Genomic DNA, 27,403 nt, shown 5'->3' with positions numbered 1-27,403 from the left:
GCTTTAAAGCTGTTCATTTTTCTCTCAACCAGGCATAACAATGACAAGACATTTCTTGTCTGGATTAATGAAGAGGACCACACCAGGGTGATCTCCATGGAAAAGGGTGGCAACATGAAACGGGTGTTTGAAAGATTTTGTCATGGTTTAAAAGAGGTAGTTACTCAATGAATTTATTATGCCTGTTTGTTTATTGTTGGGCTGTTGTCAGCATTACTTTGCATGATTAACACTGAACTGACATCTCCAGAAGCAACAAAATAAAGTAACACCAGTTGAAGCAGCAACCCACATTAATAGCACTTAAAGAGGGAAAAAAATTGTTAGCTGAGTTGAAGGAAAAATAAGTAAAATGTAATTTTAGCTTTTATATTACAATCTTCAGCACTGAATGGCTAAAGAAATGGTTTTTTTTCTTTTTCCTTAGAACAATTGCTTTATTCCTCTCACTCTGGCAAAGCAGCTTTCACTCCAGCTTCTCTGGATTTCTATACTCCTCTGTTTCAGGAAATCCCCAACTGCTGTATAGCTTATACAGTTGTACACTCCCATATTGCTTCAAAGCCACCAGCACAGGCCTTCACCTGAAAAAACCCAAACAAATACCACATAGCAAAGTAGAGAAAGCAGGGAACTATAATGTCTTCTACATGTATGTTAACCAGAAAAGGAAAGTCAAAGAAGGTGTACCTTTCCTGATAAACAATTCTGGTGAACTGGTAACAATGGATGAGAAGGCTGAGGTACTCAACAATATTTTTCCTCAGTCTTCAATAGTGACCTCTCTTCCCACACTTCTCCTGTGGATAGATATCAGGATGGGGACTGGGGAGCAAAGTGCTTCCCACCGTAAACAAAGATCAGGTTCATGACCACCTGAGGAACCTGAATGTACAAAAGTCTATGGGACCCAATGAGATGCAACCCAGAGTCCTGGAGGAATTGGCTGATGTAGTTGCCAAGCCACTCTGCATGATATTTCAAAAGCCTTGGCAGTCCCAAGTGACTGGAAAAAGGGAAACATTGTACCCATCTTTAAAAAGAATAGAAAGCAGGACCCTGGGAATTACTGACCTGTCAGCCTCACCTCTGTGCTTGGGAAGATCATGGAACAGATCCTCCTAGAAGCTATGTTAAGGCACATGGAAGATGGGGAGGTGATTCAAGGCAGCCAGCACTACTGTACCAAGGGCAAGTGCTGCCTGACCCACCTAATGGCCTTCTATGATATGGTGACTACATCAGTGGACAAAGAAAGAACTTCAGATATCATTTATCTGGGCTTCTGTAAAGCCTTTGACATGGTCCCCTCCACCATCCTTCTCTCTGAACTGGAAAGAGATGGATTTGATGAGTGTACTGTTATATAAGAAATTAGTTGGACAGACACATCCAGAGGGTAATGGTCAGTGGCTCAGAGTCCTAATGGACATCAGTGGTGAGTGGTGTCCCTCAGGGGCCAGTGTTATTTAATACCTTCATCAAGAACATAGACAAAGGGATTGAATGCACCCTCCGCAAGTTTGCAGATGACACCAAGCTGAGTGGTGCGGTTGACATGCCTGAAGGGCAGGATGCCATCCAGAGGGACCTGGACAAGCTTGAGAAGTGGGACAATGGGAATCTCATGAGGTTAAATAAAACCAAGTGCAAAGTGCTGTACACGAGTAGGGGCAACCCCCGGTATCAATACAAGCTGGGGGATAAACACATCAAAAGCAGCTTCTGCTGAGAAGGCCATGGAGGTGTGCTGGAATTCCTGGCTCTTTTTCCTGCTCCAAGGTCAGGCTGAAAAAAACTCAGGAGACTTTTTTTTGAAGTCTAACTCTGAAATTTATTATCCTTATCTATTAAAAACTCATGAGATGTGAGCTCTCTAACAAGTCAAGAAAGTGAGCCAAAATTGTGTCTATTCAAGGCTATTTCAGTCCCAATCATCCAATAAACAGTTGACATCTATATTATTTATGTTTTTGATGCAATGACTTATCACCCAAGGTCTGCAATGCAGATCTCACTAACCAATCAAAGAAATGACCCAAACCCATGAAGAAGAAGGCAAAGAAAAAGATCAAAGACAACACCCAAAATCCTCCATCTTGACTCATATGTATTACTATACACTAAAACCCCAAACTCTAAGTTTCTAGGGTTCCAACAGAGGTGATGATGGATGAGAGGCTGGACATGATCTGGCAATGTGCTTGCAGTCCAGAAAGCAAATTGTATCCTGGGCTGCATCAAAAGAAATGTGGCCAGCAGGTCAAGGGAGGTGATGCTGCCCTTCAACTATGCTAATATAGGACCCCACCTGAAGTGCTGCATCCAGCTCTGTGGTTCCTAGCACAGGAAGAATATTGACCTGTTGGAGTGATTTCAGAGGCCACCAAGATGATTAGAGGGATGGAACACCTCTGCTATGAGGAAAGGCTGAAAGAATTTGGTTTGTTCAGCCTGGAAAAGAGATGGCTTTGGAGTGACCTAATTGTGGTCACCTGGTACCTGAAGGGAGCCTACAAGAAAGATGGAGAGAGACAGTTTACAAAAGCATGTAGTGATAGGACAAGGGGAATGGATTCAAACTGAAAGAGAGTAGGTTTAGATTAGATTAGGAAGAAATTCTTTACTGTGAGAGTGGTGAGGCACTGGAACAGGTTGCTCAGAGAAGTTGTGGATGCCCCATCCTTGGAAGTGTTCAAGGCCAGGTTGGGATGGGGGTCTGAGCAACCTGGTCTAGCAAAAGGTGTCCCTGTCCATGACAGGGGGGTTGGAACTAGATGATCTTTAAGATGCTTTCCAACCCAAGCCATTATATGATTCTATGATTATCTGATTGAGGAAGTGGTCCCTGAAGGTGAGTTCAGAGCATCTCTAAGAAATTTGGAGTATGTGGTGAGTTTGGGAACATGGAAAAACAAAAGTGCCTAGTGCATGCTTCATTGGCATCTGGGTGGTTCACTAGGATCTGGTATGCTTTTTAGGTATATCCATGAGACTGAATAATGTACAGGATTGGGGTCTAAGTGACATAGCTTGTGGATGTTGTTTCCATGTTTTCCTCTGCTACTATGTTTATCTCTTGTTCAAGAGAATTGGACATCTGGATATTGACATATCAAGTGGCCAGATAGCTTTGGAAACTATGACCAGAGCAAGTGTATGAGGTGGGAAATCAGGCCTAGGTTCTTACAAGCAATTTCTGCATCCTCACACAATATTTAAATGTGAGGAGAGTCCATTATTTTGTATTCTTCTGCAGAATGGAAATATTTGCCTATATTGCAGAAGACTTGTGAACCTGGACTGGCATAGGTATCTGATTCTCTTCTGACAGTGGTTTTACTGAATTGAAATTTTATTTGGGTCACAGAATTAAGTCTCAGAAGTGTATCTGAATGGACAGAATAGTGGTTTATTCAAAGGTCAATAGACCTTTGTGATATTTCTGAGGATTATGATTTCAGTCTTGTTTGTAACTGGGTTTTAAAATTGCTAATTGTAAGAGCCTGAGCGACAGATACAGGACTCCAGGCGGCTCTTTAGAGGTGCTGTTTATTTCATAGATTGAAGTCACAGCAGTCATGGGTCGTGGGTAACAGAGCCACACCTAAAGCTGTCAGCATCAGCTTACAGGCAAAACCTGAAGCCACTTTAGCTCTGGTTACAATGCATTATATAGTTTTCTTTACTGAGCATCTTAATACATAAAAACCAATCAGCATCATGCACAATACCTTTACATTTACCTATAGCCTATCACAACTACTATCATTACCATATTATGTTACAGTTTAAGCTTAAAGTTGTTTTTCAGTTTTCTTGCAGTGGAAAATTCTTAGACCTTTTTTCTACTTGGTAAAAATATGTCTTTGTTTGCCTATAGTATCTTTTGCTTTTCTTGAGACCTCTTCCTGCTTGCTGAAAACATCTTCTTTCTTTGTGGTCAACATATCCTTTGCTCTAGCCATAAAACCTCTTTCCAACTCAACATAACCTTTGCTTTCTTAGTTGTCCAGTAACAACTGGCTCAGCAATTCTAGCTTTAGGCATCTTTTATTCTTCTATATCAAAACTTGCTTTCATTTCTATTTCACTTACAGGTTTTACATTCAGAGAGCCTTCTGCTAAGCATTCATATCTGTAAAACTTTCCTGTAAACTTTCATCTTTTCCAACACTAATGAAAATCATTATAGAGGACCTATGTAGTCTTTTCATAGTGCAAGTAGGGCTATGAAATTTAAGCATTTAGAAATCATGTGTCCTTCACCTAGAATCATGTAATCACCTTAAAAATTGTGTAAAACTAGGCTTTGGCTCCTTTTGTTTGCTCCACAGTATTTGAGATGTTTGGACTTGTGCTTTGCAACTTTGCTCTAAAAGTACCTAGGCTAGAAAATAATTTATACTATAGGTAAAAGTCAGAATTATTATGTAACCATATAGTTTCATGGTCTGAGGCCATGTGATAAAGTGCTAAATAGACTTCAAGTTAATGGAAGTTAGAAAATGAAGAAGAAATTTTTGTAACATTCACTGTGGAACTTGATGCCTGATGAATGCAAAGGTTCATACTAGGGCCAAACCAGACTTTACCTGAGTATATCTATATGCACCTCCATCGGTAAATAGTGAAGTTAATCATCAGCATACATACAAAGTAAAAAGAATTTCATCTATAAACAACTATCAGAAGATGAGATGTTTGTATGCAGTTCTTTTTTGTTCCTTTTTTTTTTTTTTTTTTTTTTTTTGGCCTTCATAGGTTGAAAGGTTAATTAAAGAACGAGGCTGGGAGTTCATGTGGAATGAACGCCTTGGATACGTTCTGACTTGTCCATCGAACCTAGGAACTGGTTTACGTGCTGGAGTCCATGTAAAGCTGCCAAAGCTTAGCAAGGTACATAAATCATTTAAAAGGCCAGTGATGTAAATTAGGTCTTCATGTGAATTATAAAGAAACAAATGAAAAATGACAGTTTACAGCAATTGGATGTTTCCAAGATGTGCGACAGCTAGGTCCCAGGCATAATGCATGACTGAGCATACTTGTATAATGAAAATTATTATATTTGTTATGGAAATTAATCTACTAAGCAGACGAACACCAAGACAGGCTCTAATCCAGAGACAGAAATTGTCTCTGCCTGTCTTTCTGGAGATGGTATTATATCATGGATAATAAAAATAAGCAAGGCAAAAGACAATATGCACAAACTTATTTCTTCTGTTAGGATCCCAGGTTTCCAAAAATCCTGGATAACTTGAGGCTACAGAAGCGTGGCACCGGTGGAGTGGACACAGCAGCTGTAGCAGATGTGTATGATATCTCCAACCTGGACCGCATGGGTCGATCAGAGGTAACTTGTTTGTTTTATTCCTTGATTTTAAACTCAGATCTGCACTAAGACTGTTTCCCTTCATCTGAGTTCATTAGGAATTCAGAGTCTTTTTTTGGAGTTATGGCAGTTTTTTCTCCTTGTGAATTTGATCCAATGAAAAGGCTTACACAACAAAAAACTACTGCTGTGCATGTAATGTTTGCCAAATGTGACAAGTTCCTGAGCAAGTTCCATAAATGTGACTGGTTTACATCATATGCTGAAGCATTTTGTTGAAAGCATGCAGGTACTAGAAACACTTGGTTGTGGTAACAGAATTCCCTTGAGACACTGTTTCTCAGCATCACAGCATGAACTTTTGTACCCATATACCTCCTGGAGTACACAGCTATGAGCTAGATAAACAGGTTGTCTCTCCAGTGCTGGGCATGAGCTAGGTATCTAAGAATCATAGAATCATAGAATGGTTTAGGTTGGAAGGGACTTTAAAGATCATCTCGTTCCAACCCCTCTGCCATCAGATGGGATATCACCAACTAGATCAGGTTGCCCAAGGCCCCATCAAGCTTAGCCTTGAACACTTCCAGAGATGGGGCATCCACAACTTCTCTGGACAACCTGTGCCAGTGCCTCACTATCCACACAGTAAAGAATTTCTTCCTAATCTAATCTAAACTGACGCTCTTTCAATTTGAACCCATTCCTCCTTGTCCTATCACTACATTCCCTTGTAAAAAGTCCCTCTCCATCTTTCAGAATGAGGTTCACTGAAGTTGTACACTGGAAACAGAGCTACATACTGTACATTGGACAGGTATCTGCTGTACCCAGTGCAAAATGCTGAGGAAAGAAGCAGGATTTTAGGACTAACCCACACAGGGAATCAAGCATTGACATTAAGAGTGGAGTAACATGCAGTTTTCCTTTTAAGATTTACAGTCATGCACTTTCACTGTATTGAGTTTGGCTGGGATGGCATTAATTTTCCCTGTGCAGCCCCCTTAGTGCTGTGCTTTGCATTGATAGGCAGAAAGGTGTTGATAACACGCCAGTGTTTTGGCTACTGCTGAGCAGCGCTGGTGCAGCATCAGTGCTGTCTCCAACATTGTGTCCCCCCTCACTAGTAGGCTGAGGCTGGGCAAGATCTTGAGAAGGGGCATAACCAGGACAGCTAACCCAAATTGACCAAAGGGATATTCCATACCATATGACATCTGTTCAGATATAAAAGCTAAGAAAAGGAGGAGGAAGGAGGGGGGGACATTAGTTATTTACAATGTTTGCCTTCCAGAGCAACCACTATGCATGCTGAAGCCCTGCTTCCTGGGAAGAGGCCATAGATCACTTGCTGACAGGAAGAAGAGAATAAAATCTTTGGGGGTTTTTTTCCATTGCTTGCGCGTGTGCAACCTTCACTTTTTCTTTAGTAAACTGCCTTTATCTTGATCCATGAGGGTTTTTTCCCATATTATTTTCTTCTCCCCCATTCAGCTGAGGAAGGGAGTGATAGAGTGGCTTAGGGAGCAACTGACATACAGCCAAGGTCAACCTATCACAGCAAGTTAGTCTAAACAGCTGTGGCAAAAAATCTAGTCCTGCCATCCTACCAACTGCCAGTCATGTGAAGGAACCCCCACTTCCTTCCTCTACACCATGCATCCAGAAGCTTTCAGGGCTCATGCTACTACTGGATTGGGGAAATGAGTGTCTCTTCCCCTACTTTCACTCCCATTCCAATTAGTTTTCAGTTGACTATTTTCTCATAGAAGACCATAATTTTTGCTTTTTCAGTCACTCAAAGAACTATATGGCTTTAAATAGCACAAAACTATACTAGTATCCTAATATCACAGAATAAGTTTTAGTTTCTACAGTTGATGATATATAGATTATCCTCTGCAATTCACTAGTGTTTATTTGGATGCAGTGTATTCTTTCTTCTACAGTATTGACTGTATATTGAATAAAACTGTTGTATTTCACAGAATATAGGTAAACGACAGTCTAAAACATCAAGAAGTAAGCATATATGTACAGATGCTTTAAGCATGCTAAACAGTAAGGGAGGGCTCTGCATGATTCTTCAAGTCATTTCAGTATTACTCATATATTTCATTGCTATCCATCAAGAAAATACAACTATCCTACTTTCCACAGAAGAAAGAAAAAAGTGCCAGTAGTCTTCACAGTCATTTACCAAATGTCAGACCAATGTTCCGTAGCTTTTAAGCCCAAACACATTTGGATAAAGCATTAATCCAAACTTCACAAGATGCTGTTGGCAAAATACCAGAACCTTTTTACTTAAAATGACATTTGTTGCTTCAGAGAGAACTGCCCAGTGACTCTAAACATCCATGGCACTGTCTTTTCACTTTCTTTGTCCTACTATGCCATTTGTGAGAACACAGCAAATGGGAATCCATGGCTTTGACATGCTGTAGTTCTCGGCATCTTGTATTCTCAGAGTGGTAACATTTGAAATAGGTCTCTAAACTCATGTCTAAACCTTTTATTTAAGCATTTGTCTTTGTCTATTTATATAGGGATATGTGTAAGTGAAGAAATTTCTGGAATTTAGAGGTCTATTTGAAAATTTCTAATGTCAGAAAGTGAAGCTCAGCATGATCAGGAGACGGGATAGGGAGAAGGGAATTACTATGGGCTTCCACTTGACCAATGTATGACCCATATTTCCTGTGTCACAGCATGTGTGATCTCTGTGTCCAGGTCATGATTCTCCTTGGGTCCAGCTTTACTTGCAGTCTGCCATACAAGCCAATTTTTTTCTTCCTCTATTAACATTGTTGCCTAAATATTTTATTATTATTGTTTTTCTTGTTGTTATAGGTAGAACTAGTTCAGATTGTCATTGATGGAGTCAACTATCTAGTTGACTGTGAGAAGAAACTGGAAAGAGGTCAAGACATTAAAGTACCAACACCATTACCTCAGTTTGGCAGGAAGTGATCTTGCAGCTGATGTCTGTTAATGCTAAAAAATATGGCTGATGTTTTGACAGAAAGGCACCTCTGTATATCTCTATTTGAATACCTTGTTTAATAAAACACTGCCTGATAACATCTCTCTAGATGCCTGGTCACACTAACAGAAAATAGTCTTAGTGCAGCTTTAGTAGGACAACCACTTTGTAGGGACTGCTTCCTCTTTTACCTTTGTCTTCTTAGCAACCTTTACCAAGGCTTTGAACCTTTCTTTCTTGGCTGATGATAAGAAAAGTATTACTTGAATAATGCAAAAGGCACAAATACATAACTCTAGCTTGTATGTACACTTATGGCCATATTTACGCAAACTTCTGAGAACCTGAGTTTTATTCACAGAAGCACTTCTCTTGAGTGCCTGTCCAGAGTACAAAAATCTCTATCTGAAAGGCAGGTGCTTGCAAAGTGCTCATTACTTTTTCAGCATTTGGCACCATGATCAATAGTTAACTAGAGCAAGTACCTGCAAATGGCTTCAGTCTCTGAAGTCTGCCACTTGACCTGTCATCTGGAACCCATTGGTGTCTCTGTATGGGAGATGTCTCTTCTCTGTCCAGGACTAGTTTGCAGACAAACTTCTTTACCATGTCATCCCAAACCCCCAGACTTTCTTAGGTGGAGAGTTCACCAGTTCACCAGATCGCTTTCAGTTGTTTTCCTCAGGTACCACATCTGACCTTAGACTGCAGCAAGCTGAACCAAAAATCAGAAGTAACAAATATCAGTTTGCTGATATTCTGTATCCAACAGACACCTGCTCAGCATGACCTCTTTCAGTCTTTTCCTGCAGCTTTCTGGTCACGGGTAATAGGTACCACGCTCCAGAACTAGTCACCCAAGTGCCCAGGATATACTGGAATACAGTGTCATGGGTTAACACAGCTTGGTTTTTAGTTAAAGAATAAACAGTTCCCTGTAAGTCCCTGTAATTTCCTGTGGCAAGGACAGGGACCTATCAGAGGCCAGTTTTGAGATGCTGGCATATTGTGACATATTCCACTGAGGAAGCTGGATGCATCTTTGTGAATACACATGTATAGTGAGCAGAGCTGTGAACTCTCTCTCTTCCTTCCAGCTTGCCAGCAGGTAACACCGGCCGTGCGGCAGCCGGGCGGGCCAGGCCAGGCCCGGCCCCACCACTCCACCGGGCTTGTGGGGCCAGGCCTGGCCAGACCCCGGCAGCAGCTGGCAGGGAGGGGGAAGGGGAGGCCCCAGCTGCTAACATCTAGTCGATTTTAATGCTTGCCCTGTCCCAGCCTTGATCGGGTTTCCAGCAGCTTTTAAAACATCCTGCCTCTAAGCCGTGGGGACCGAGCCTCCCCACCCCCCCCTCCTTCTGAGACATTAATTTTTAAGAATAAAGGACTTTAGTTAAACTAGATATTGCTGAGGTAGACTTCCCTTTGCTAACTAGACATTGTTGAGGTAAACTTCCGTTTGTTAACAGAAGCCGGATTTAAGGAACTGATAAATCAGGAGACCTGTCAACTTAATCAATAGACTCCAAGAACACAATGTGATCATAAATCAGATAGTCTTGAGAAAACAGGATCCAGGTGTCACCAACACTAAAAGGTTAAAAAGTGAAAGCAAGGAAGACGCATCTTACTTCATCATTTTGAGACCCCACCCCATAAGAAGGACCACCGACCCATTTCAAAGAACAAACTACGCATGCTTAATTGCTTTTTGGCTAATTACCATACGAAGCGGGGAATGGGATGGACCAGAGTTATGAATATGCATTTGTGTTTTGGGTATTCAATACTCTTGTACATAAAAAGACCCTGTGATCATCTGTAAATTGCGCGTGTGTATTTGGGAGCTATCCCTCACGCTGCCCGGCGTCGTAATAAACATACACTTTCTAACTTCAAACTGTTAGAGAGTCTTTGTCCGTCATAGTTGGATATCGGTATTAGATCGATATCCATATTTTTAATAAATCACTTCCTCCGGTGACTCCCTGGCAGAGGAAAAGGGAGGGGGAAAGCCCAGCCGCGCCAGAGATCATGCAGCCAAGATCTCGGCCGCCGTTCCTGAGCCTTCCCCCATCTTCACGGCTTTGAGATCAAATAGCCATGCAGCTAGAACCGCTGCCCAGCAGAGATCACATGACCATCTACAGGCCCGGGTGAGATGTTAACTCTTTCCTTGACAGATGAGACTTGCAAAAGCACTGGCCCTTCTCTGGGTGAGAACAGACAAGGTGATTGAACCGTAAGGAGAGACAGCATGGAACTGAAGTCAGCAAAGAGAGAGTAAACGTCCTAAGTTGAAGGAAGATTGAGGAGTTGCCTAGTTTGGGGCTGGACTTCTCTTATGAGGCTATGGAGAATGAACTAAACTTTCCCTGTAACATATGGAATGCTTTTTTAGGGGGATGCAAAGTTCTAGTCATAACTGTGGATTGATATAACTGTGATCCAGTGGAGAATTTTGAACAGAGGAGGATAAAGAGGTACCCTCTGCCCCAGGGAAAAGGAGAGAAGAGACCTCTGTTCCATGAGATGATGATTTTGGAGATAGAGAAAGAGAACCTTTGTTTTATACTAGAAGAGGCATCCTTAAACGGTACCCTAAAAGAAACTGATAGGCCCATATGCAGTTGTGGGAAAAACTGCTAATGGGAGAGACTTCACGGACTGCAGAATTCCCCCAGGTGGCTGCAGATTCGTGGCATGGGAGCCACTAGAGAACTGTTTTCTTGTGGTGATGTCTCCACAGGATTTCTAAGAGACACTCTTCTCCCTAAGAACTGATGAAAGATTATTTTAAAATGGTGAAACTGAGTGAAAATCACAGATTTTCTCTATGTTGTTAGTGGGAAAGTGAACAGTTAGTGGGGAGGAGAAGTGTTTTTGAAAGTTCCATTTTGATTCTCATTCTTTTCTGTTAGTGTTGTTCATAAATCTATCTTTACACCTTTTAATATTTGGGCCTGCTTTACTTTTCTCCTAATCCTATCTCACAGTAGCAGGAAAAGGAGTAGATGATTTCAACAAACACTCAACTACTACATACAGTACCCTGAGTAAAAGCTTCTCAGTGCTCACCACTGTTCCATGTGGTGAGCAGCTTGGAAAAACAGCAGACAGTTAGAGTCCCTTTGCTTATCTTTTTGCACATGAAACATATTCAGTGTTTCACAGTAGCCTTTCAAAACATCAGTTTTTCTCCAAAGAAAAAAATCAAAACATGCTCTGGTGAATGTGCTGTTTGTGTTGACATTGAGCTGGGAGTAATATCTGTAAGGCTCTGTAGAAGAGGAGGGTATCTGCTCATGTATTGAGTTTGCATGGCAAGGTTTGGTAGTGGGGGGAGCTACAGGGATAGCTTCTGTAAGATGTTAGAAACTTCCCCCTTGTCTGACAGTCAGTTGTAGCCAGCTTCAAGACAGACTTGCCACTGGCCAAAGCTGACCCAATCAGCACTGGTGGTAGCACTCCTGTGATAATATTTAAGAAGGGGAAAAAGTTTCTGTGCAACAGCAGCCAGAAGAGAGGAGTGAGAATATGTGAAACAACTCTGCAGATACCAAGGTCAGTGAAGAAAGATGGGGAGGAGGTGCTCCAATCTCCCCCATTCCCTGCCCCCATATACTGCTTGGAGGGAGGAGCTAGAGAATTCAGGAATGAAATTTAGGTCAGTAAGAAAAGGGGGTGAAAGTGTTTTAAGAATTTTTTTTTATTATTATTTCTAATTATCCTACTCTGACCTTTGATTTGCAATACATTTAAATTAATTTCCCCAAGTGGAGTCTGTTTTGCCTCTTATGGTAATTGCTGAGTGATCTTCCTGTCCTTACCTTGACCCACAAGTCTTTTGTCATGTCACAGCTGGTCTGTAGCTGGACAAGATAAATCTGGTCATAACAAATCCAATTTGGCTAACCTGGCTCGTTCTAGAAACAAGTCTCTAGGTGAACAATGGAACTCATACAGGGACCTCAGCCTATCATAGTCAGTCCAGAGGACAGACATATCACAGGTCAGAGAGCTAGGCGGTATTAAAATCCAGACCAATCAGTTGTCTGGACCTGGGAGTTTTAAACCGACTATATAAGAAGGCTCTGAACAATAAAACATACTGTTTGCTGATGACCCTTGGTGTGTACTGTGTCGTGTGCCTGTCTCCAACCCACAACCCTCATGTAATGTAACATTGTCTGTCTTTTTTTTTTTTTTTTTTTTTTTTTTTTTTTTTTTTTTTTTTATTCTGCCCCTGTCCATATGAGGAAGGGGAGTGATAGAATGGCTTGGTGGGCACCTGGTATCCAGACAAGATCAATTCACCATAGCTCCCTTAAGGGTATCTGGTCAAGGATCTTTTTATTTTAAAAGGGGATAAAAAGAAAGGAGGGAAGCAAGAAACAACACATAAAAGATACAAACCTGACCAACAGACAATAAGCGAGGCAATAGGAAGAACCAAACCTGGTTAGTTAAACTAATTGATAAGAGTATGAGGAAGGTGTGAACACTTCTTTCAGTAAGATTATCTGATCAAGAACCTTGTCAAAATAGGATAAGGAAATGAGTGAGGCAGTAGGCAAAACATCTAGACCTAACAAACAAGTGGCCATGACTGAATGAAAGTTCAAAGGAAAGTCCAGGGGCTGAGACGGAGCTGTACAGGGGAGTTCTCAACTTCAGGGACATCCGAGCAGCAGCTCCCAGCCTCATCAGGACCTGGAAGTCCTCGGCAGCCAACCAGGTGAGGAGGGGGCGGTGCCGGGAGCAACCAAGGGAGATTTAAATGTTTCCAAGGAGCTCAGCACATCAGTGAGGGTGTGGTGTGGCAGTTCACGTGGTAGGGTGAGCAGGTAGAGCTCCTCTCTGACCATCTCTGAGCAGCCAATAGAGGCAGCAAACAGACTCAGCAGCTAAAATGGAAGAGCAAAGAGATCCTTTTAGCCCCAGTCTTGTTAGTGTAGTAGTTCAAGCTTCCTCAGTTATGGTGTTGACATGCAGTAAAGCTCAATCCCATGTAGCTGCAGTAGTCACTGAACCAGCCATGTCAGAGTCTTCCAGCCAGACAGACCTGTGAATGGTAGATGCAGCTCTCCAGGCCACAGATTGCAAGGATTGCCTGATGCCTCTTTGTGAGGCTGGGGCTGACAAACAGTCCTGTTGCAGAAACTATGCTATGGTTGAGGAGCTGTGTTGCCAGATGTCTTGGTTTAAAGGACAGGTGTCTGCCAAGGAAGGCAGGAACCTCCCTTGGAATAGAAAATATGACGTCCTTCCTTCCAAAATATTATCACTCTGAAATGACAGGGCTTTCAGGCAAAGATATGGGAAAAGGAATAACAGTTTTTTACTAGAATCTATATAATAACAGGGCAAACAAATAACGATGGCAACAACAACAAACAAAAACAGATACCAAATAACAGCCTTCCTTCAGCTGTCAAGCACTTTCCCCTTTGATGTAGTTATGGTCACAGCCAGCAGGGGCGTTGTTGGCTTCAGGACTGGCAGGGCAGATGCAATGATTCTCCAGCAGCTGCAGGGGGCGCTGTGGCATGAGCTCAGCTGCCTCTCTACGCAGTAATGGTAGGTGAGCTGGTGGGAGATGGAAAAGGGGCTTCCTTTACAAACCTACAGGGGCAGCTGGTCTCAGTGCTCCTCCGGATGGTGAAATGGACTGTAGCAGGAACCTCGGAGTAGCAGGCTGGAACAGCAGAGGCAGGCACACCTGAAGATAGCAAGCAAAATGTAGCAAAAACTCTGGGGCTGTGCCAGAAGCTGTGAGGTGGCCAGGTGTTGGGTTAAAGTGTAGCAAGAAGCCCTGAAGCAGTGGCAGAGAACATTGGGGCCGGGCAGGGAATTGTTCCCCTGGATAGCTCACCAGGGATGGCTGGTCCTGGGGGTTGGGCTGTGCAGAGTGAGTGGCCCTGGTGGGGAAGAGGTGTGGGGGGAGGAGTGTGTCAGGCTCCCAGCACAGCACACACTGGTTCTGGGCTCCCAAGCAAGTAAAGCTGGCGGGGGCAGTGACCATTTCCGGACACAAAACAAAAAGAAAAAAAATGGATATGGATTAACCATTACCAAGACACCAGGTGAAGGAGCTACAGGAAGAAGTGAACAGGCTATGTAGGTAGTATTCAAGTGAGTGAGCAGGAGATTGATTCTTTTCAGAAATGCTACAGTCTCAAGACTCTCAGGAGCCTCAAACCTCCATTGTACTGAAGAAGCAAGTGGACCCAGAACCCTGCAGGGTAATTAGGGAACTGTTAGTCAAGGGTCAGTTAAAGACGAAGGCTGGAAGCAGGCCACTGCATGTGACCAGAAGGAAGATTCCTCCTCCTTCTCAGATTATGACAAGTAGGACTGGTGCCTTTTGCAACAGGTATGAGGCTCTGGAACTGCTGAGGTGGGTGAAGGTCCTTCTGGGATAGTGGGGCCTCCTGAAACAATACTACCTGTACCCTTCATCAAGACCTCCTCTGTTAAGAAGAGTAGTTGTAATAGGAGACTCCCTTCTAAGGGGAACAGAGGGCCCAATATGCATACCAAACCCAACTCACAGGGAAGTCTGCTGTCTCCCAGGGGCACAGATAAAGGACATTACTGGAAAACTCTCCAGGCTAGTAAGGCCCTCTGATTACTAACCACTACTGGTTGTTCAAACTGGCAGTGATGAAATAACAAAGAGAAGTCCAAGGGCAATCAAAAGAGACTTCAAGGCCCTGGGACAACTGGTAGAAAGATCAGGAGCGCAGGATTTCCTTAATTCTTCTAGGAAAAAAGGAATATTATTAATAGGAATAGGCAGATCCATCAGGCCTATGCATGGCTCTGAGGTTGGTGCTCTGAATTTTGGGTTTGTTGAACATGGAAGGATCTACTTAACACCTGATAGTATGCACCTATGTCAGAGGGGAAAAATAGTTTGTCCTAGGGTGACTTTATGATGCTTGTATCCCCAATCGTCTGTTCTGTTTATGTTGGATATTATGTTCTGTACCTTTAAGACTGGTTCTGAGAGTGAAGTGGGGAGAAAGAAGAAGCACGCAGTTTGTTTTCAGAAACTGCACTCACTCCTCCACATTCTGCTCCTGGACTGTGTCATCTGCAAATGGACAGACAGCGGGACAGAGATCTTTGCTTTTAGTTAGTTTTTTATCTAGCTGAGGCAGAGAAGTTCCCTAGACTTTTTTTTTCCCTTTTCTTGGGACTGTTTTACCCTGGTCTGGGCTGAAGATCCAGAAGAGCACTGGGCACTCACATCTGTGGCCCACTGGGCCCAGGATGGCATTTTCCAACGCTGGAAGGACTGATAAGAGACTGAGTGAGCCGAGCTGCACCCACAGCAAGGACTTTCTCAATTTGCCATCTCTCTTCAGAGCGATGAGAGGTTTTGTTGTTTCATATTGATCATTTTTTGTGCTTGTGGGAACTTTGTTAAATAAAAAGTTTTTTCCACTTTTCTCCAAGGAAATTATTTCCCGGACCAGTTGGGAGGTGGGCTGTTTGGGTTTGCTTTCCAGAGGGACCCCATTCGGAGGTTTCCTCCCAAATTTGCCCTAAACCAGGACATAGTTCTAGCACAGGAGCTATCAGGGCTCCTTGACAGAGCTTTAAACTAGCTTGGAAGAGGGAAAGGGACAAAACCAGGCTGGCCAGTGATGAACAGTGAAACAATGTGCCAAAACTTGAGGAAAAAAGCACTAATGGGATCCTTCAATCTGCTTCACAAGACGTTGGCTACAATGAATCACACTTGAAATGTTTCTATACCAACAGATGAGGCATGAGGAACAAACAAGAGGAGCTCAAAACTTAGTCCCAGTCACAGAGATTTGACATCATTGGCATAAGTGAAACCTGGTGGGATGAGTCCTGCAACTGGAGTGCCCTGCTGGATGGTTACAGGCTTTTCAGGAGGTTTTGGCAGGGCAGAAGAGGCGGAGGGGTGGCACTGTATGTAATATAAAGGGTAGAATATATGGAGCTCACAGTTGGCAGTGGTGCCATTGAGAGGCTCTAGATAAGAATCAAGGGGCAAAGAAATAATGCAGATGTCATTGTTAGAGTCTAATATAGACCTCCTAGCCAGAATGATGATGGCGACAAATTGTTCTTTGATGAACTCTGTTGGTTTTGGCAACCAGTGGGGAACCTAACTCCTGTCAGGAAGAGAGGGACAATAAATGAGAGATGATGAGTTACAAGAACAGTTTACTAAAGACACAAAGCAATGGAATGAGACACACACAATGAAAAGAAAACTGTACAGAAGAAGGAAATGTTTTAACCAACAAAAAGCAAGGTGTTATGTAGCTCCCTTGGAACAGACAGAACAGGTGCTGCTTCCCAGGCAGTTCATGTGGTCATCCTAGAACAAAGACATGATGTCTGCTGTTTCTGGGCAGTTCCTTGTAGCCCAGGGGAACAAAGACAAGGTGCCGTAAATGCTCTACCAGCTCAGCCTTCCCCTTCCGCCCATCCCCCCTCAGCTCCCCCCCCCCCCCCCCCCCCCCGCTTCCGCCGTGAGCAATGGAAAAGCAAACAAGGACAGAACAAAAGTTGGAGAGCTAGTTCGTTCTACTCGGGGGTTGCACTGCCTAAATGCTGGTTCCTACAATGACAGCGTGAGTGCACGGGCTCACTTTCTGTATGACGCAGTGGCAAAAGGCAGTGGACCACTGTTGCCTCAAGTTTGCCTGCTTTTCACTGTTTGCATTTTGTTCTCACGCAGCTTCAAGTAAACTATGTATGTTTTTAGAAATTATAATCTCATGTTTACATTCTTCTCCTCTGAGAGGAGAAAGATGATTGATGGTGATGTTCACCAACGAGGTCGAAGAGGTGGCTACCTGTGTAGCCAATCTTGGCCTGTTTGAAAAACTGTATATATATGAAGTCAGAAAAATAAAGTGGAGCTTTCCTGCTTGACCTCCTGCTGCCTGCTTTGTCCTTTCGTGCACCTAACAGCAGCCACAATATTCCATCTATCTTAGGCAAATGGACTGCAATGGAGAAAGGTATTTATTACCTGAGGGAATTAGCCATGCAAAAAATTATATATTTTAACCTGTACAATGCACAGCTCCCCAAAGATCCAGATGATGTCTTATGCCAACAACCTATGTGGCAGAAATTTATCCAGAGTGCACCAACAGCCCATGAAACCCCTTGGCAATATTACTTTGAAAAGATGGTGCCACCAAGAGTGGATGATGTGATTTGGCAACTCTGGGAATATGAAGACAGTATTTCTCCTGCCGTCATTATGGCTGTGGATAAACTATCAGCTTATTAAGTGAGCAGCTGCATAGTGTGTCATATCCAGCTGAACTTAAACCATGACACCCTGGTGAAAGACCTTGTACTTGGCCTTTTTGAACTTCATGAGGTTTACATGGGTTCAACTCAAGCTTATCAAGGTCCCTCTGGATGGCATCCTTTCCCTCCAGCATGTTGACTGTCCTACACAGCTTGGTGTTGTCAGCAAACTTGCTGAGGATGTACTCAGTCCCGCTGTCCATGTCACTGACAAAGATGCTAAACAGTGCTGGTCCCAATGCCAACCTCTGATGATTTCCACTCCACTATGACTCCACTTGGACTTCCAGCAGTTGATTGAAGTTCTTTGAGTGCTTTGTCTAATGCTTTGCACAAGTCCAGATAGGTGATCTTTGACACTCTTCTCTCATCCACCTACACTGTAACCCCATGATAGAAGGCCACGGATTTGTCCGGCACGATTTGCCCTTAGTGAAGTCATGTTGGTTGTCACCAATTACACCTTTATTTTCCATGTGCCCTAGCATAGTTTCAAGAAGGATCTGCTCCATAGTCCTGCCAGGCACTGAGGTGAATCTGACCAGCATGTAGTGTTGCCCTGATCTTTTTTCAGCCTTCTGATGTTTGCATTTTTGTAGTAGAGTTTCTCATGGATTTTCATGTCAACAAAAGTAATGTTTTGGAAACTGTTCTGGATGTTTACATACCTCTTTGGAGGAAGGGCAAGTGATGGATTTCTAGTTTGACCAGTGTGGTGGAAGAGGTGTCAACCTTACCCTCCAATCCCTGGTCATTGTCCAAAATCTATATAAATCGAGGTTGAAATAATAAAGCTCTCTTTTTTGCCCCGGAGACCTGACTGCCTGCGTGTCCTTCATTCCATGTCCTCTAGCAACAATGTAGTTCCCTGGGTCTTCCTTTTTTCCTTTTTAAATATGGGAGTTATATTTCCTCTATTCCTGTCAGTGGGAACTCCACCAGTCTGCCACAGCTTCTCAAATATGGTGGATAGTGGCTTAACCACCTCCTCCGCCAGTTCCCTCAGGACCCGCAGATGTATCTAATCATGTTCCACGGACTTGTGCACCTTCAGGTTCCTTAGATGGTCTTGAACCTGATCCTCTCCTACATTGCGCAGTCCTTCCTTCTCCCAGGTCCCTGCCTTTCAATTCTGTGATGTGGGCACTGACTGGAGCACTTGTAAATGAAGATTTATGCAAAAACGTTTTTGAGAACTTCAGCCTTCTCCATGTCCTGGGTAACCAGCTCTCCCATTTCCTGCCAGAGAGGGCTCACATTTTCCCTGGTCTACCTTTTATTGCTGACATACCTATAGAAGCTTTTTTTGTTGCCCTTGACATCCCTGGCCAGGTTTAATTCTATCACGAATGTAGCTTTCCTAACCCAATCCCTGGCTACTTGGGCAATCTCTCTATTCCTCCCAGGCTACCTGTCCCTACTTCCATCCTCTGTAGGTTTCCTTTTTGTGTTTGAATTTGTCCAGGAGCTCCTTGTTCATCCACACAGGCCTCCTGGCATTTTTGCCTGACTTCCTCTTCTCTGGGATGCATTACACCTGAGCTTGGAAGAGGTGATCCTTGAATATTAACCATCTCTATTGGTCCCCTCTTCTCTTTTAGGCTTTATTCAATGATACTCTACCAAGCAGATCCCTGAAGGGTCCAAAACCTGCTCTCCTGAAGTCCAGGGTAGTGAGCTTACTGTGCATCTTCCTCACTACCCCAAGGATCTTGAACTCTACTATTTCATGATCACTGCAGACAACTTTTTTTCAGTAGAAAAAAATTGGAGGAGAGATTATTTTAGATTCTGACTTCTTGTGGCTTGTCTTCCTACACCTCCTGTGACCTCTGACCAGGTTTTGCTGCTCTGCATAAGGGCCAGGTTGAAGCAACAGGATGGTCTAAGTCATATCATAGCCCTGCCCTGATTAGTGTCCTTTGGTCCAAGGAGTCATTCATGTAGATTGGGAAAACAGCCTAGCAGAGGGGTGGTGTCCCTTTACCAAAGTTCAGAGACAAGTAATTCTCTGTGAGACAAACACAACAGTAGTCTTACATCTTCAGAGAAGATAGTGCCTGCATAGGGCAGAGAGAAAGGATAACCATCAGGAGGCAGGCTCTGTGTGACACTGGTCAACAATCACACAACTAAATTCAAGGAGAGTGCATTTAGTGTGTTGAAATGCATGTTTCATTCTTACAATGCCCATAAACTCAATCGAATATACAGGCTCAGCATAGCCTGTAGCAAATAATTCAAATTGCAGTGGGAAAGCCCCAGCCCTGGGTGCACCCAAACCACTTTTGGGAAGAAAAAATACCCCAAAGCATGAATTGTGCTAACAGCCAGCAATAACTGGAATTGAGATCTGTCAACCGATGCCAGTGTTACCAAACAAGGTATATTTATTTTAAAAGGATTTTTTGCAGCAGTGGGTGAAGATGTTGAAAAATTCTTTTAATTTTAGCATGATAGTGTTTGACATGGTTACCACAGAGTGCTTAGTACAAATACCAGAGATTAATGTGTCTTTGTGTTAGCTCCCTACATCTGTGACTAAGTCTTCTGCCAGCTAATGCTTCCTTGTTTACTTATAGCAGTGATTAATATGTACTAGCAGATGTCTTAGTTTGGAGAACAAAGATAGTGTGTCAGAGCAAAGAATGATAAGAGAAGTGCATCATGATCTGACAACATATTTGAGATCCTCTCAAGGAGAGAAGATTCATTAGAAGATCCAGAATCATAAAAGGCAAAATTGGGGAATGGAATGTTCCCAAACAACCACCAAAGACTCTCAAAAGATCCCTACTCATATCCAAGTAAGTCCACAATAATAATTAGCTTATATATGTGCATATGCAGGCAATGTAATGAACATGTAATTAAAATGCAGTGACTATATGCTAGTTTCATTAATAAAACCTGGTCTGTTAGGCTGCTGCACATGCATTTTGGTGAAGTTATTCCACATGCACCCAGTGCACTGAATACTATCAGTTTTCTAGCTTAACCAACTGGTTGGAGAGTTTATTTCCTGATTTTGGGCAACACCAAGACAGGAAGATCTTGGCAGCAAGTTGGAGCTTTCTGAAGGATCAAAGCCATAAGACCAAACATCCCTTGACAATCCCTAAATTTTAAACTGATGTTTTTGATCATTTTGCAAGACTAAGATTTGGCTATAAATGATCTTTAAATTTTGAGAGAGAAAGTAAGAGAATAATTTTTTAAAAATCTTTCACTGAGAAAACTAAAAAATAATAAATCCAATTGCAAAACTAATGTGTTCAGTAAGACAAATCCCACTGATGGTCAAAATACAAAACATTCAATTAGATTTGTGTTTGTCACAGTCCAATACTCTCTGATATTTTCTTTTTTTAGATATTTCACACTTGAAGAGTATAATGTTTAATATCAAATTTATTTATTTAATGATAGTTGATGTTACACAGGATTTATGATTAAGCACAGTGATACAAAACATATTCCATAACAATACAAATGTGAGTTACACTTTTAAAAATATATATAACAATTGCAATAAACAGTTTAATCACAATACCAATGTTATTCCCATTACCAATCTCTAGAATATGCTTACTATCACAATGCTGGGCATCCCCAGTCACCAGGAAGGAATCTATGTGTTGAAGCCAGTTCAAGCCCATTGCTGACTTTGAAATTCTTTTGCTAGCTGCCTAGTTTTTATACTTTATGTTGGACAGAGCCATGTATTCACTTACCTCATGGTGGTGTGTCTAACTCGGGGAAATATTTACACGTTTTTTACAAAATCAAGTAATAAATATTTACACCATGTAATGGCTTCATGTTCATCTGTCTCTGCCAGATTTAGTGCAGTGGTCTGAGTGTTTACTCTTTTCCTTCTGTGACATAGGATTAGGAGAAAAGCAAAGCAGGCCCAAATCTTAAAGGGTACAAAGATAGATTTATTAACACACACTAAAATAAGAAAATGAGAATCAAAATTAAACTTTCAAAACACTCCTCCTCCCAAGTGTTCACTTTCCCACAAACAATGTAAAGAGACAAAACTCAGAACTCTTAGTCAGTTACCGCCCATAAAATACTCTTTCATCAGTTCATTTGGAGAGAGAAGTTTCTTTAGTTTATCATGGCATTTCCCTCACTGACAACCTAGAACAGTTCTCTTGTGAGTTTTAACTGTCACAAAAACAGCCACCTGGAAACCTGCTTTTGTGAAGTCCCTCCCATCAGCAGCTGTCCCAAGCTGCATATGGGTCATGAATGCTTTGGGGTGTCATTTTAAAAATAAGCAAATCCAAAGGCAAAGGATTTCTTCCTCTCATGGAACAGAGATTTTTCACTTCTTCACTGGCGCAGAGGGCTTCTTATCTCATCTCTCTGTTCAAACATCTCATGGGATCACGGGATCACAGGATCACAGCTACTAGTTCAATATTCACTCAGTCAATCACAGATACCTTTGCTCAAATCCACAAATCTGAGTAATCATCTCCCCAAAATGTATATTTTTCCCATGGTTTAAAGGGACATTTTAGCATAGTGCAATCTGTTACCACAGCTCACAGAAGGCTTTCAGCCTAGGCATCCTCTCATCTCTTCCATCTAAGGGATAACTCTTCCTTCACTGACTGATATCTTCATATCCTCCCTTTACATGTCCCTAATTTTGCCTTTTCTCTCACTTAGAGAAGGGTTAGGGCTTTGGAAGTTTCCTCCGTGCAAGGAAAGAGTTAATATCTTGCCCAGGGCCTGCCGCGGGGATGGGGCGAGGCTCAGAAATGACAGCCAGGATCTCGGTAGTTAGGTAGGCTGATTGATGCCTCCCCCTCCACCCCTCGGTCTCAACTGGGGTGGCCCAGCTCGGAGCTGCTCCCTGAGGCCCAGGGACATCTCCCTCAGCCCGGGCCAGTGGTGGAGTAGGCCTCAGAGTGAGCTGGATGTTAGCAGATACTTGGGCCCAGGCTCGGTCGGGACAGGGCATAACCCCTCCCCTCCCTCGGCCCCGGCCAAGACAGAGGCTGTGCCAGGGCTGTGCCACCAGACCCGGGGGGGCCACGGGGTAGAGCAGGACCAGTCCTGTTACCTGTTCCAAAGCAGGGAGGAAAAGGGAAGTTTCCCAAGATTCCTCTGATATTTACCTCTGTGTGTTCACAGAGACATATCATTGCTCTGTTGGCTATATTAGCTGTCAATTTCAAAATCAGTCACTAATTGGTTTAGCTATAACTTCCTGAAAAATCACTTCCCCATGTCAAACTATGACATACCACCAGTTGATTCACTCAACTGACATATAGCTGTTTATCTAAAACAAAGGTCACCTTCTGGTCCCCTTTGTGTTGAGATAAAGTCAATTTCTTTGCAACAGCTGTGGTCAGTTACACCCCACATTATTCTCTGACTTTCATGGGCACATCCCCTTGCCCAGCTCCTCTGAATCTTCTGTTGTTGGGGTTTATTGGTTAGTCATAGTGTTGGAGAAGTCAAGGGAGACAAGTATATGAGGAGCTTTACCTACTATGAAATGTATTTTTCATGACTGCATGGAAGACAAGGTGGTTGCCTACAATGGACTGTCCCTGGAATTTAAACATAAAAGAAAGTAGAAAGAAAGCAGAAGAGACATAAAGTAAAACTTATAGTCTTGCAAAGGCTAATTGATTCTCACTGCTTGTTATTACCTTCTTTTGGAATCACACCATTAATTCCTTACCTACAGAGTAGCCACTTCTTTAGCAGGGCATCTTGCCCCCCACAAATCCTTATCTGTTGCTTGTTAACTGGTGAAATAACTGTCCTGGGTTGTAGTTTAGGATGTATTCTATCACCATCTTCAGTTAATGGCCCATCAATGCCTTGTGCATGACTCATAGATAACTCCCTCCAGGAGCTATCTCTCTTTAATGGGCCATCAAGGACTTCCTGGATGACTCATCATCCCATTGTGAGATGCTCCACCCACAGGGAGGAGCCAAGCATTCTCACCTGGATATAAGCTGGGATTTGGGACACTAGAAGTAACCTTCACCCACTGGATTCCCAGAGGACCAGAGCTACCAGACCTTTTATACGAGATCACTGCTTCAGGAAGACCACCTCGTCTGGACTGCTTCCATCACCCTGATCAGGTTGTATTCTGACTCTGTCAGTGGTTTTTCTTTTTGTATTGTTGCATTTTTTATTTTTTTTTTTCCTTTTCTTCTCATTAAATTGTATTTCTGACTTAGAGCCTCTCACTTGGTTTGTTTTCAAACCACAACAATAACTCAAACAGGACAAGCTGTCTTGTAGTCAGTAATTTTGGTGCCATGGGATTAACCACCCTGTAGTGGTTTGACCTTGGCTGGGTGTCAGGTGCCCACTACACTGCTCTATCACTCCCCTTCCCAGTGGGACCAGAGTGAAAATAAGATGGAAAACAACTTATAGGTTGAGATAAGGCAGTGTGCTGGTTTAGCATTAATTGATTTGTGGTTGTGCTGGTTTTGCACAGAAGTGATTTTTTCTAAGAAAAGCTGTGATTAAACCAACCAGTGACTAGCTTTAAATATTGACAACCTGTGGAACCAATCAGAGAGCTAGATACACCTCTGGACCACACAGGTTAAAAATCAGAGGAATCCCGGGAAAGGTTCTTTCTTCTTCTGGCCTGGGAAGAGGTAACGGGTGGGTGGGGACAGCCTCGCTCCACTGCGTGGCCCCTGGGCCTGGTGCAGCCTGGCCAGGCCCTGCTGCTGCTGTAGACTGGCAGGACTGGGCCTGGCAGCTACTGGGCAGGGGGAGGGGAGGAAAGAAGGCTTCGTCCCAGCTGGATTTGGCCTCCAGTGGCTGTTAACATCTTGCCACTAAGCGGCCCCCCCATCACGGCCTGTAAGGCCTGGCCAGGCCAGGCCCTCTCCCCAGTGTGCTCCAGCCACTACTACCAAGACCCCTTGCAGAGGGAGTGGCCCCAAGCCGCTCAAGAGATCATGCGGCCAAGACCAGGGGCAGCTCTACAGCCGTGCAGAGTGGCCCTGCAGCTGAAAATTGAATCCAGCCAGAAACCCCTGAGATCCTGCCCCAGCCCAGCGCGATTTGACCCTACCACCTTCGGCCACTGCCCAGAAGAACCATCATGCCCTCTGCAGACCTGGGAGAGATATTAACTCTTTCCTTGACAGATGAAACTTGCAAAGCACTAATCATCTCTGAGTGAGAGACAAGGACAGAGTGAAAACGTGGAGAGACAATATGAAGATATCAAAGTCAGTGAAGGAAGAGTTACATCCTAGATGGAAAGAGAATTAGAAGATGCCTTGGTTTTAGGCTGAAATTCTTTTATAAGCCATGGCAATGGACTGTGATATATTGGAATATCCCTCTAAGTTGTGGAAGGCATGGATGGGAAGATGAGAATGTTCAGATTGCAGATATGAGCAGAGCTATTTGTGGTAGACTAAGTAAATTCTGAAGTAGTTTTGGTCTTAGGAGAAGCTTGAATAGAGAAAGAGATGAGATGAAGATCTGCCCCTAGAGAGAGAAAAGATCTCTGTTCCTAGAGATGAGGAAAACCTCTGCTTTTGAACCACTCATCTTTAAAATGGTACCTCATGAGTTTACATGGCCCATAATGCAGCTGTCGAGAGGGCTGCTTGATATGGGAGGGACTTCACAAATGCAGATTCCTGGATGGCTGCTTTTGTGAGAATTAAAAGCGAGAAGAGAACTGTCTGTCTTGTGGGAAGTTTCCATGGCAGACCAAAAGAGACTTCTCTCTCTAAACGAACTGATGAAAGACTACAAGTGGTACCTAATCTAGGGTTCCATGTTTTGTCTCTATGTTGACCGTGAGAAAGGAAAATTGTGGGGGAGGGGAAATGTTTTGAAGGTTTTATTCTGATTTTATTAATTTTTTCTCTCTTGTAGTTTTGTTAATAAACCTGTCTTTATACCCTTTTGTGCCTGTTTTGCTTTTCTCGTAATCCTATCTCACAGCAGAAAAAGAGTAAATAATTCTAGTAGGCACTCAACCAACTACACTATTTGGTGCCGTGACTCAGATACAGAAATTGGCAAACCTGAAACCACTACAGTGATGAAGAGAGAAAAAGTCAGTCAAGGAAATGATTCTCTGTGAGGAGCTGCTAGCAGCTTCCTCCGTGCCTGGCAAAACCGATCACTGGCTAGCTCTGAGATTTTTCACATTGCTAAGCCAATTAGAAAAAAGTTGATAATTACTCTATGATAACATATTTAAGAATGAAAAACCCCAGGAAGCTCTCTTGCTCTTTACAGAGTGGTGGGGGGGTCTGCAGGGCCACCTTACCAGGGAGGCCGTTCAGGGCCCCTTCCCAGAGGGGGCTGCTGGACCCTATCCCGGTACAGCTGCCGGGCCATGCTGCCCAGGGCCATCCTGGCACCGCAAGCAACCATGCAGCTGAGGCAAAGCCACGGAGCAACAGTTGTCTCAGCATGATTGCAATGGACTTTATTTACTTAGCCACTTTTTACCAGCCATGCTGTGGACAGAAAGACAAAAGTGGCAGCAGCAGCTTTTCATTTTTCAATGTGCCACATGAAGAAAAGGCAGAGTAGAGATGGCAGCTGGTGCCTTGTGCAGTGCCAGTGGAGACCATGTGACCAAGAGAGAGAGAAGCATGGTGAGCTATTCCCCACTGTAGAGCCTGGACAAGATTAACCTTTCAGTGCTGCAGAACTCTATAAAAACTGTTTCAATTAATAGAACTTGAGAAAAAATGAACCTATGAATACCAATTCTCTCCTGAGTCAGAGATGAGGAAAAAGTGAGGGCACGTGAGAAGAACAATATGGCGACACTAAGGTTGGTGCAAAAGAGGGAGGGGGAGGAGGAAGTGCTCTGAGCGTCAGAGTTGAGATTCTTCTGCAAGCCGTGGTGAGGATTATAATACAACAAACTGTTTCCCTGTAATTCATGAGGAGCATGGAGGGATGCAGCATTCCCCTGCAGCCCATGAGAAAATAGCACTCCTGCTGGAGCATGTGGATGCTGAAAAGCTATGATCAGGTTGATAGCATAGGAAACACATAATCACAGAATGATTATATGCGGTGCTTTATTGAAGAGCTCTGGGAGTCAGGGTACAGACCCAAATCCAACTCGGACAAGGGCTCAAAAAGTATACAGTCTTATAGCCTTTTGTTATACAACTCTATGTTAATTATTAAGCCCCCATTGTTCTATTGTATACACTCAAGCATGAATTTTGGTAAATATCTTTCCTTGTGATTCTCATGATTCTAGTTTAAGGTAATAATCATATTCAGCTACCAACAATCGTTACAATTATATAATCTATCATATAATGGTTAGTTACAGTTTCACCCGACCTAGTAGAGAATAGCTTTATTTCTAAGGCCTATGTGTCTAAGTACAAATCGTTCTCATCCCCTCTCCTTGCCTGATTACCCAGGCAAAGTTATACTTGATTTGGTTAAAACAATATCATAAAACAACATCCTGGTTGAAGTGAAGCTGAGGTTCTATTCCCCAGCTTTGCGACCACAGAAATCATTCTTAATTTTTAACCCTATCCTGTCAAGGTGAGAGGCTTGACGAAAGAGAAAGAAAACCGTTGGTTTCAGAAATAGAGGGAGAAGACCCTTGCTTTTATACTAGAACAGCTCATCCTTAAAAACTGCACCCCATAAGCTAAATGGCCCACGAAAAGCAGTCGTGGGAAGACTGCAAGCTGTGGGAGGGACTTTCACATCACAAGCATGTTCTGGGCTGACTGTTAGCCATG

At 43.1% G+C, this 27,403-nt stretch overlaps 1 protein-coding gene across 2 annotated transcripts in view; it reads left to right on the top strand.

Annotated features, from left to right (window-relative positions):
- Positions 1–9,152, top strand: part of LOC136373330 (creatine kinase S-type, mitochondrial) — a 41,784-nt gene extending 32,632 nt beyond the window's left edge. The window contains exons 7-10 of one of the 2 annotated variants that reach the window (XM_066338229.1): positions 33–156; positions 4,765–4,899; positions 5,234–5,359; positions 8,192–9,152. In XM_066338229.1, coding sequence (XP_066194326.1) covers positions 33–156; positions 4,765–4,899; positions 5,234–5,359; positions 8,192–8,311 — 505 coding nt within the window. In that variant the 3' untranslated portion in view covers positions 8,312–9,152. Of the gene's footprint in view, positions 1–32; positions 157–4,764; positions 4,900–5,233; positions 5,360–6,632; positions 6,721–8,191 lie in introns of those variants that run through there. The other variant, XM_066338230.1, reaches the window with a different exon arrangement.
- Positions 9,153–27,403: the final 18,251 nt, after the last annotated feature.

This window comes from Sylvia atricapilla, chromosome W (genome assembly GCF_009819655.1).
Source record: "Sylvia atricapilla isolate bSylAtr1 chromosome W, bSylAtr1.pri, whole genome shotgun sequence".
NCBI classification, from domain to species: Eukaryota; Metazoa; Chordata; class Aves; order Passeriformes; family Sylviidae; genus Sylvia; species Sylvia atricapilla.
Note: the sequence above shows the minus strand (reverse complement) of the source record. Positions and strands in the feature narration are given on the sequence as shown.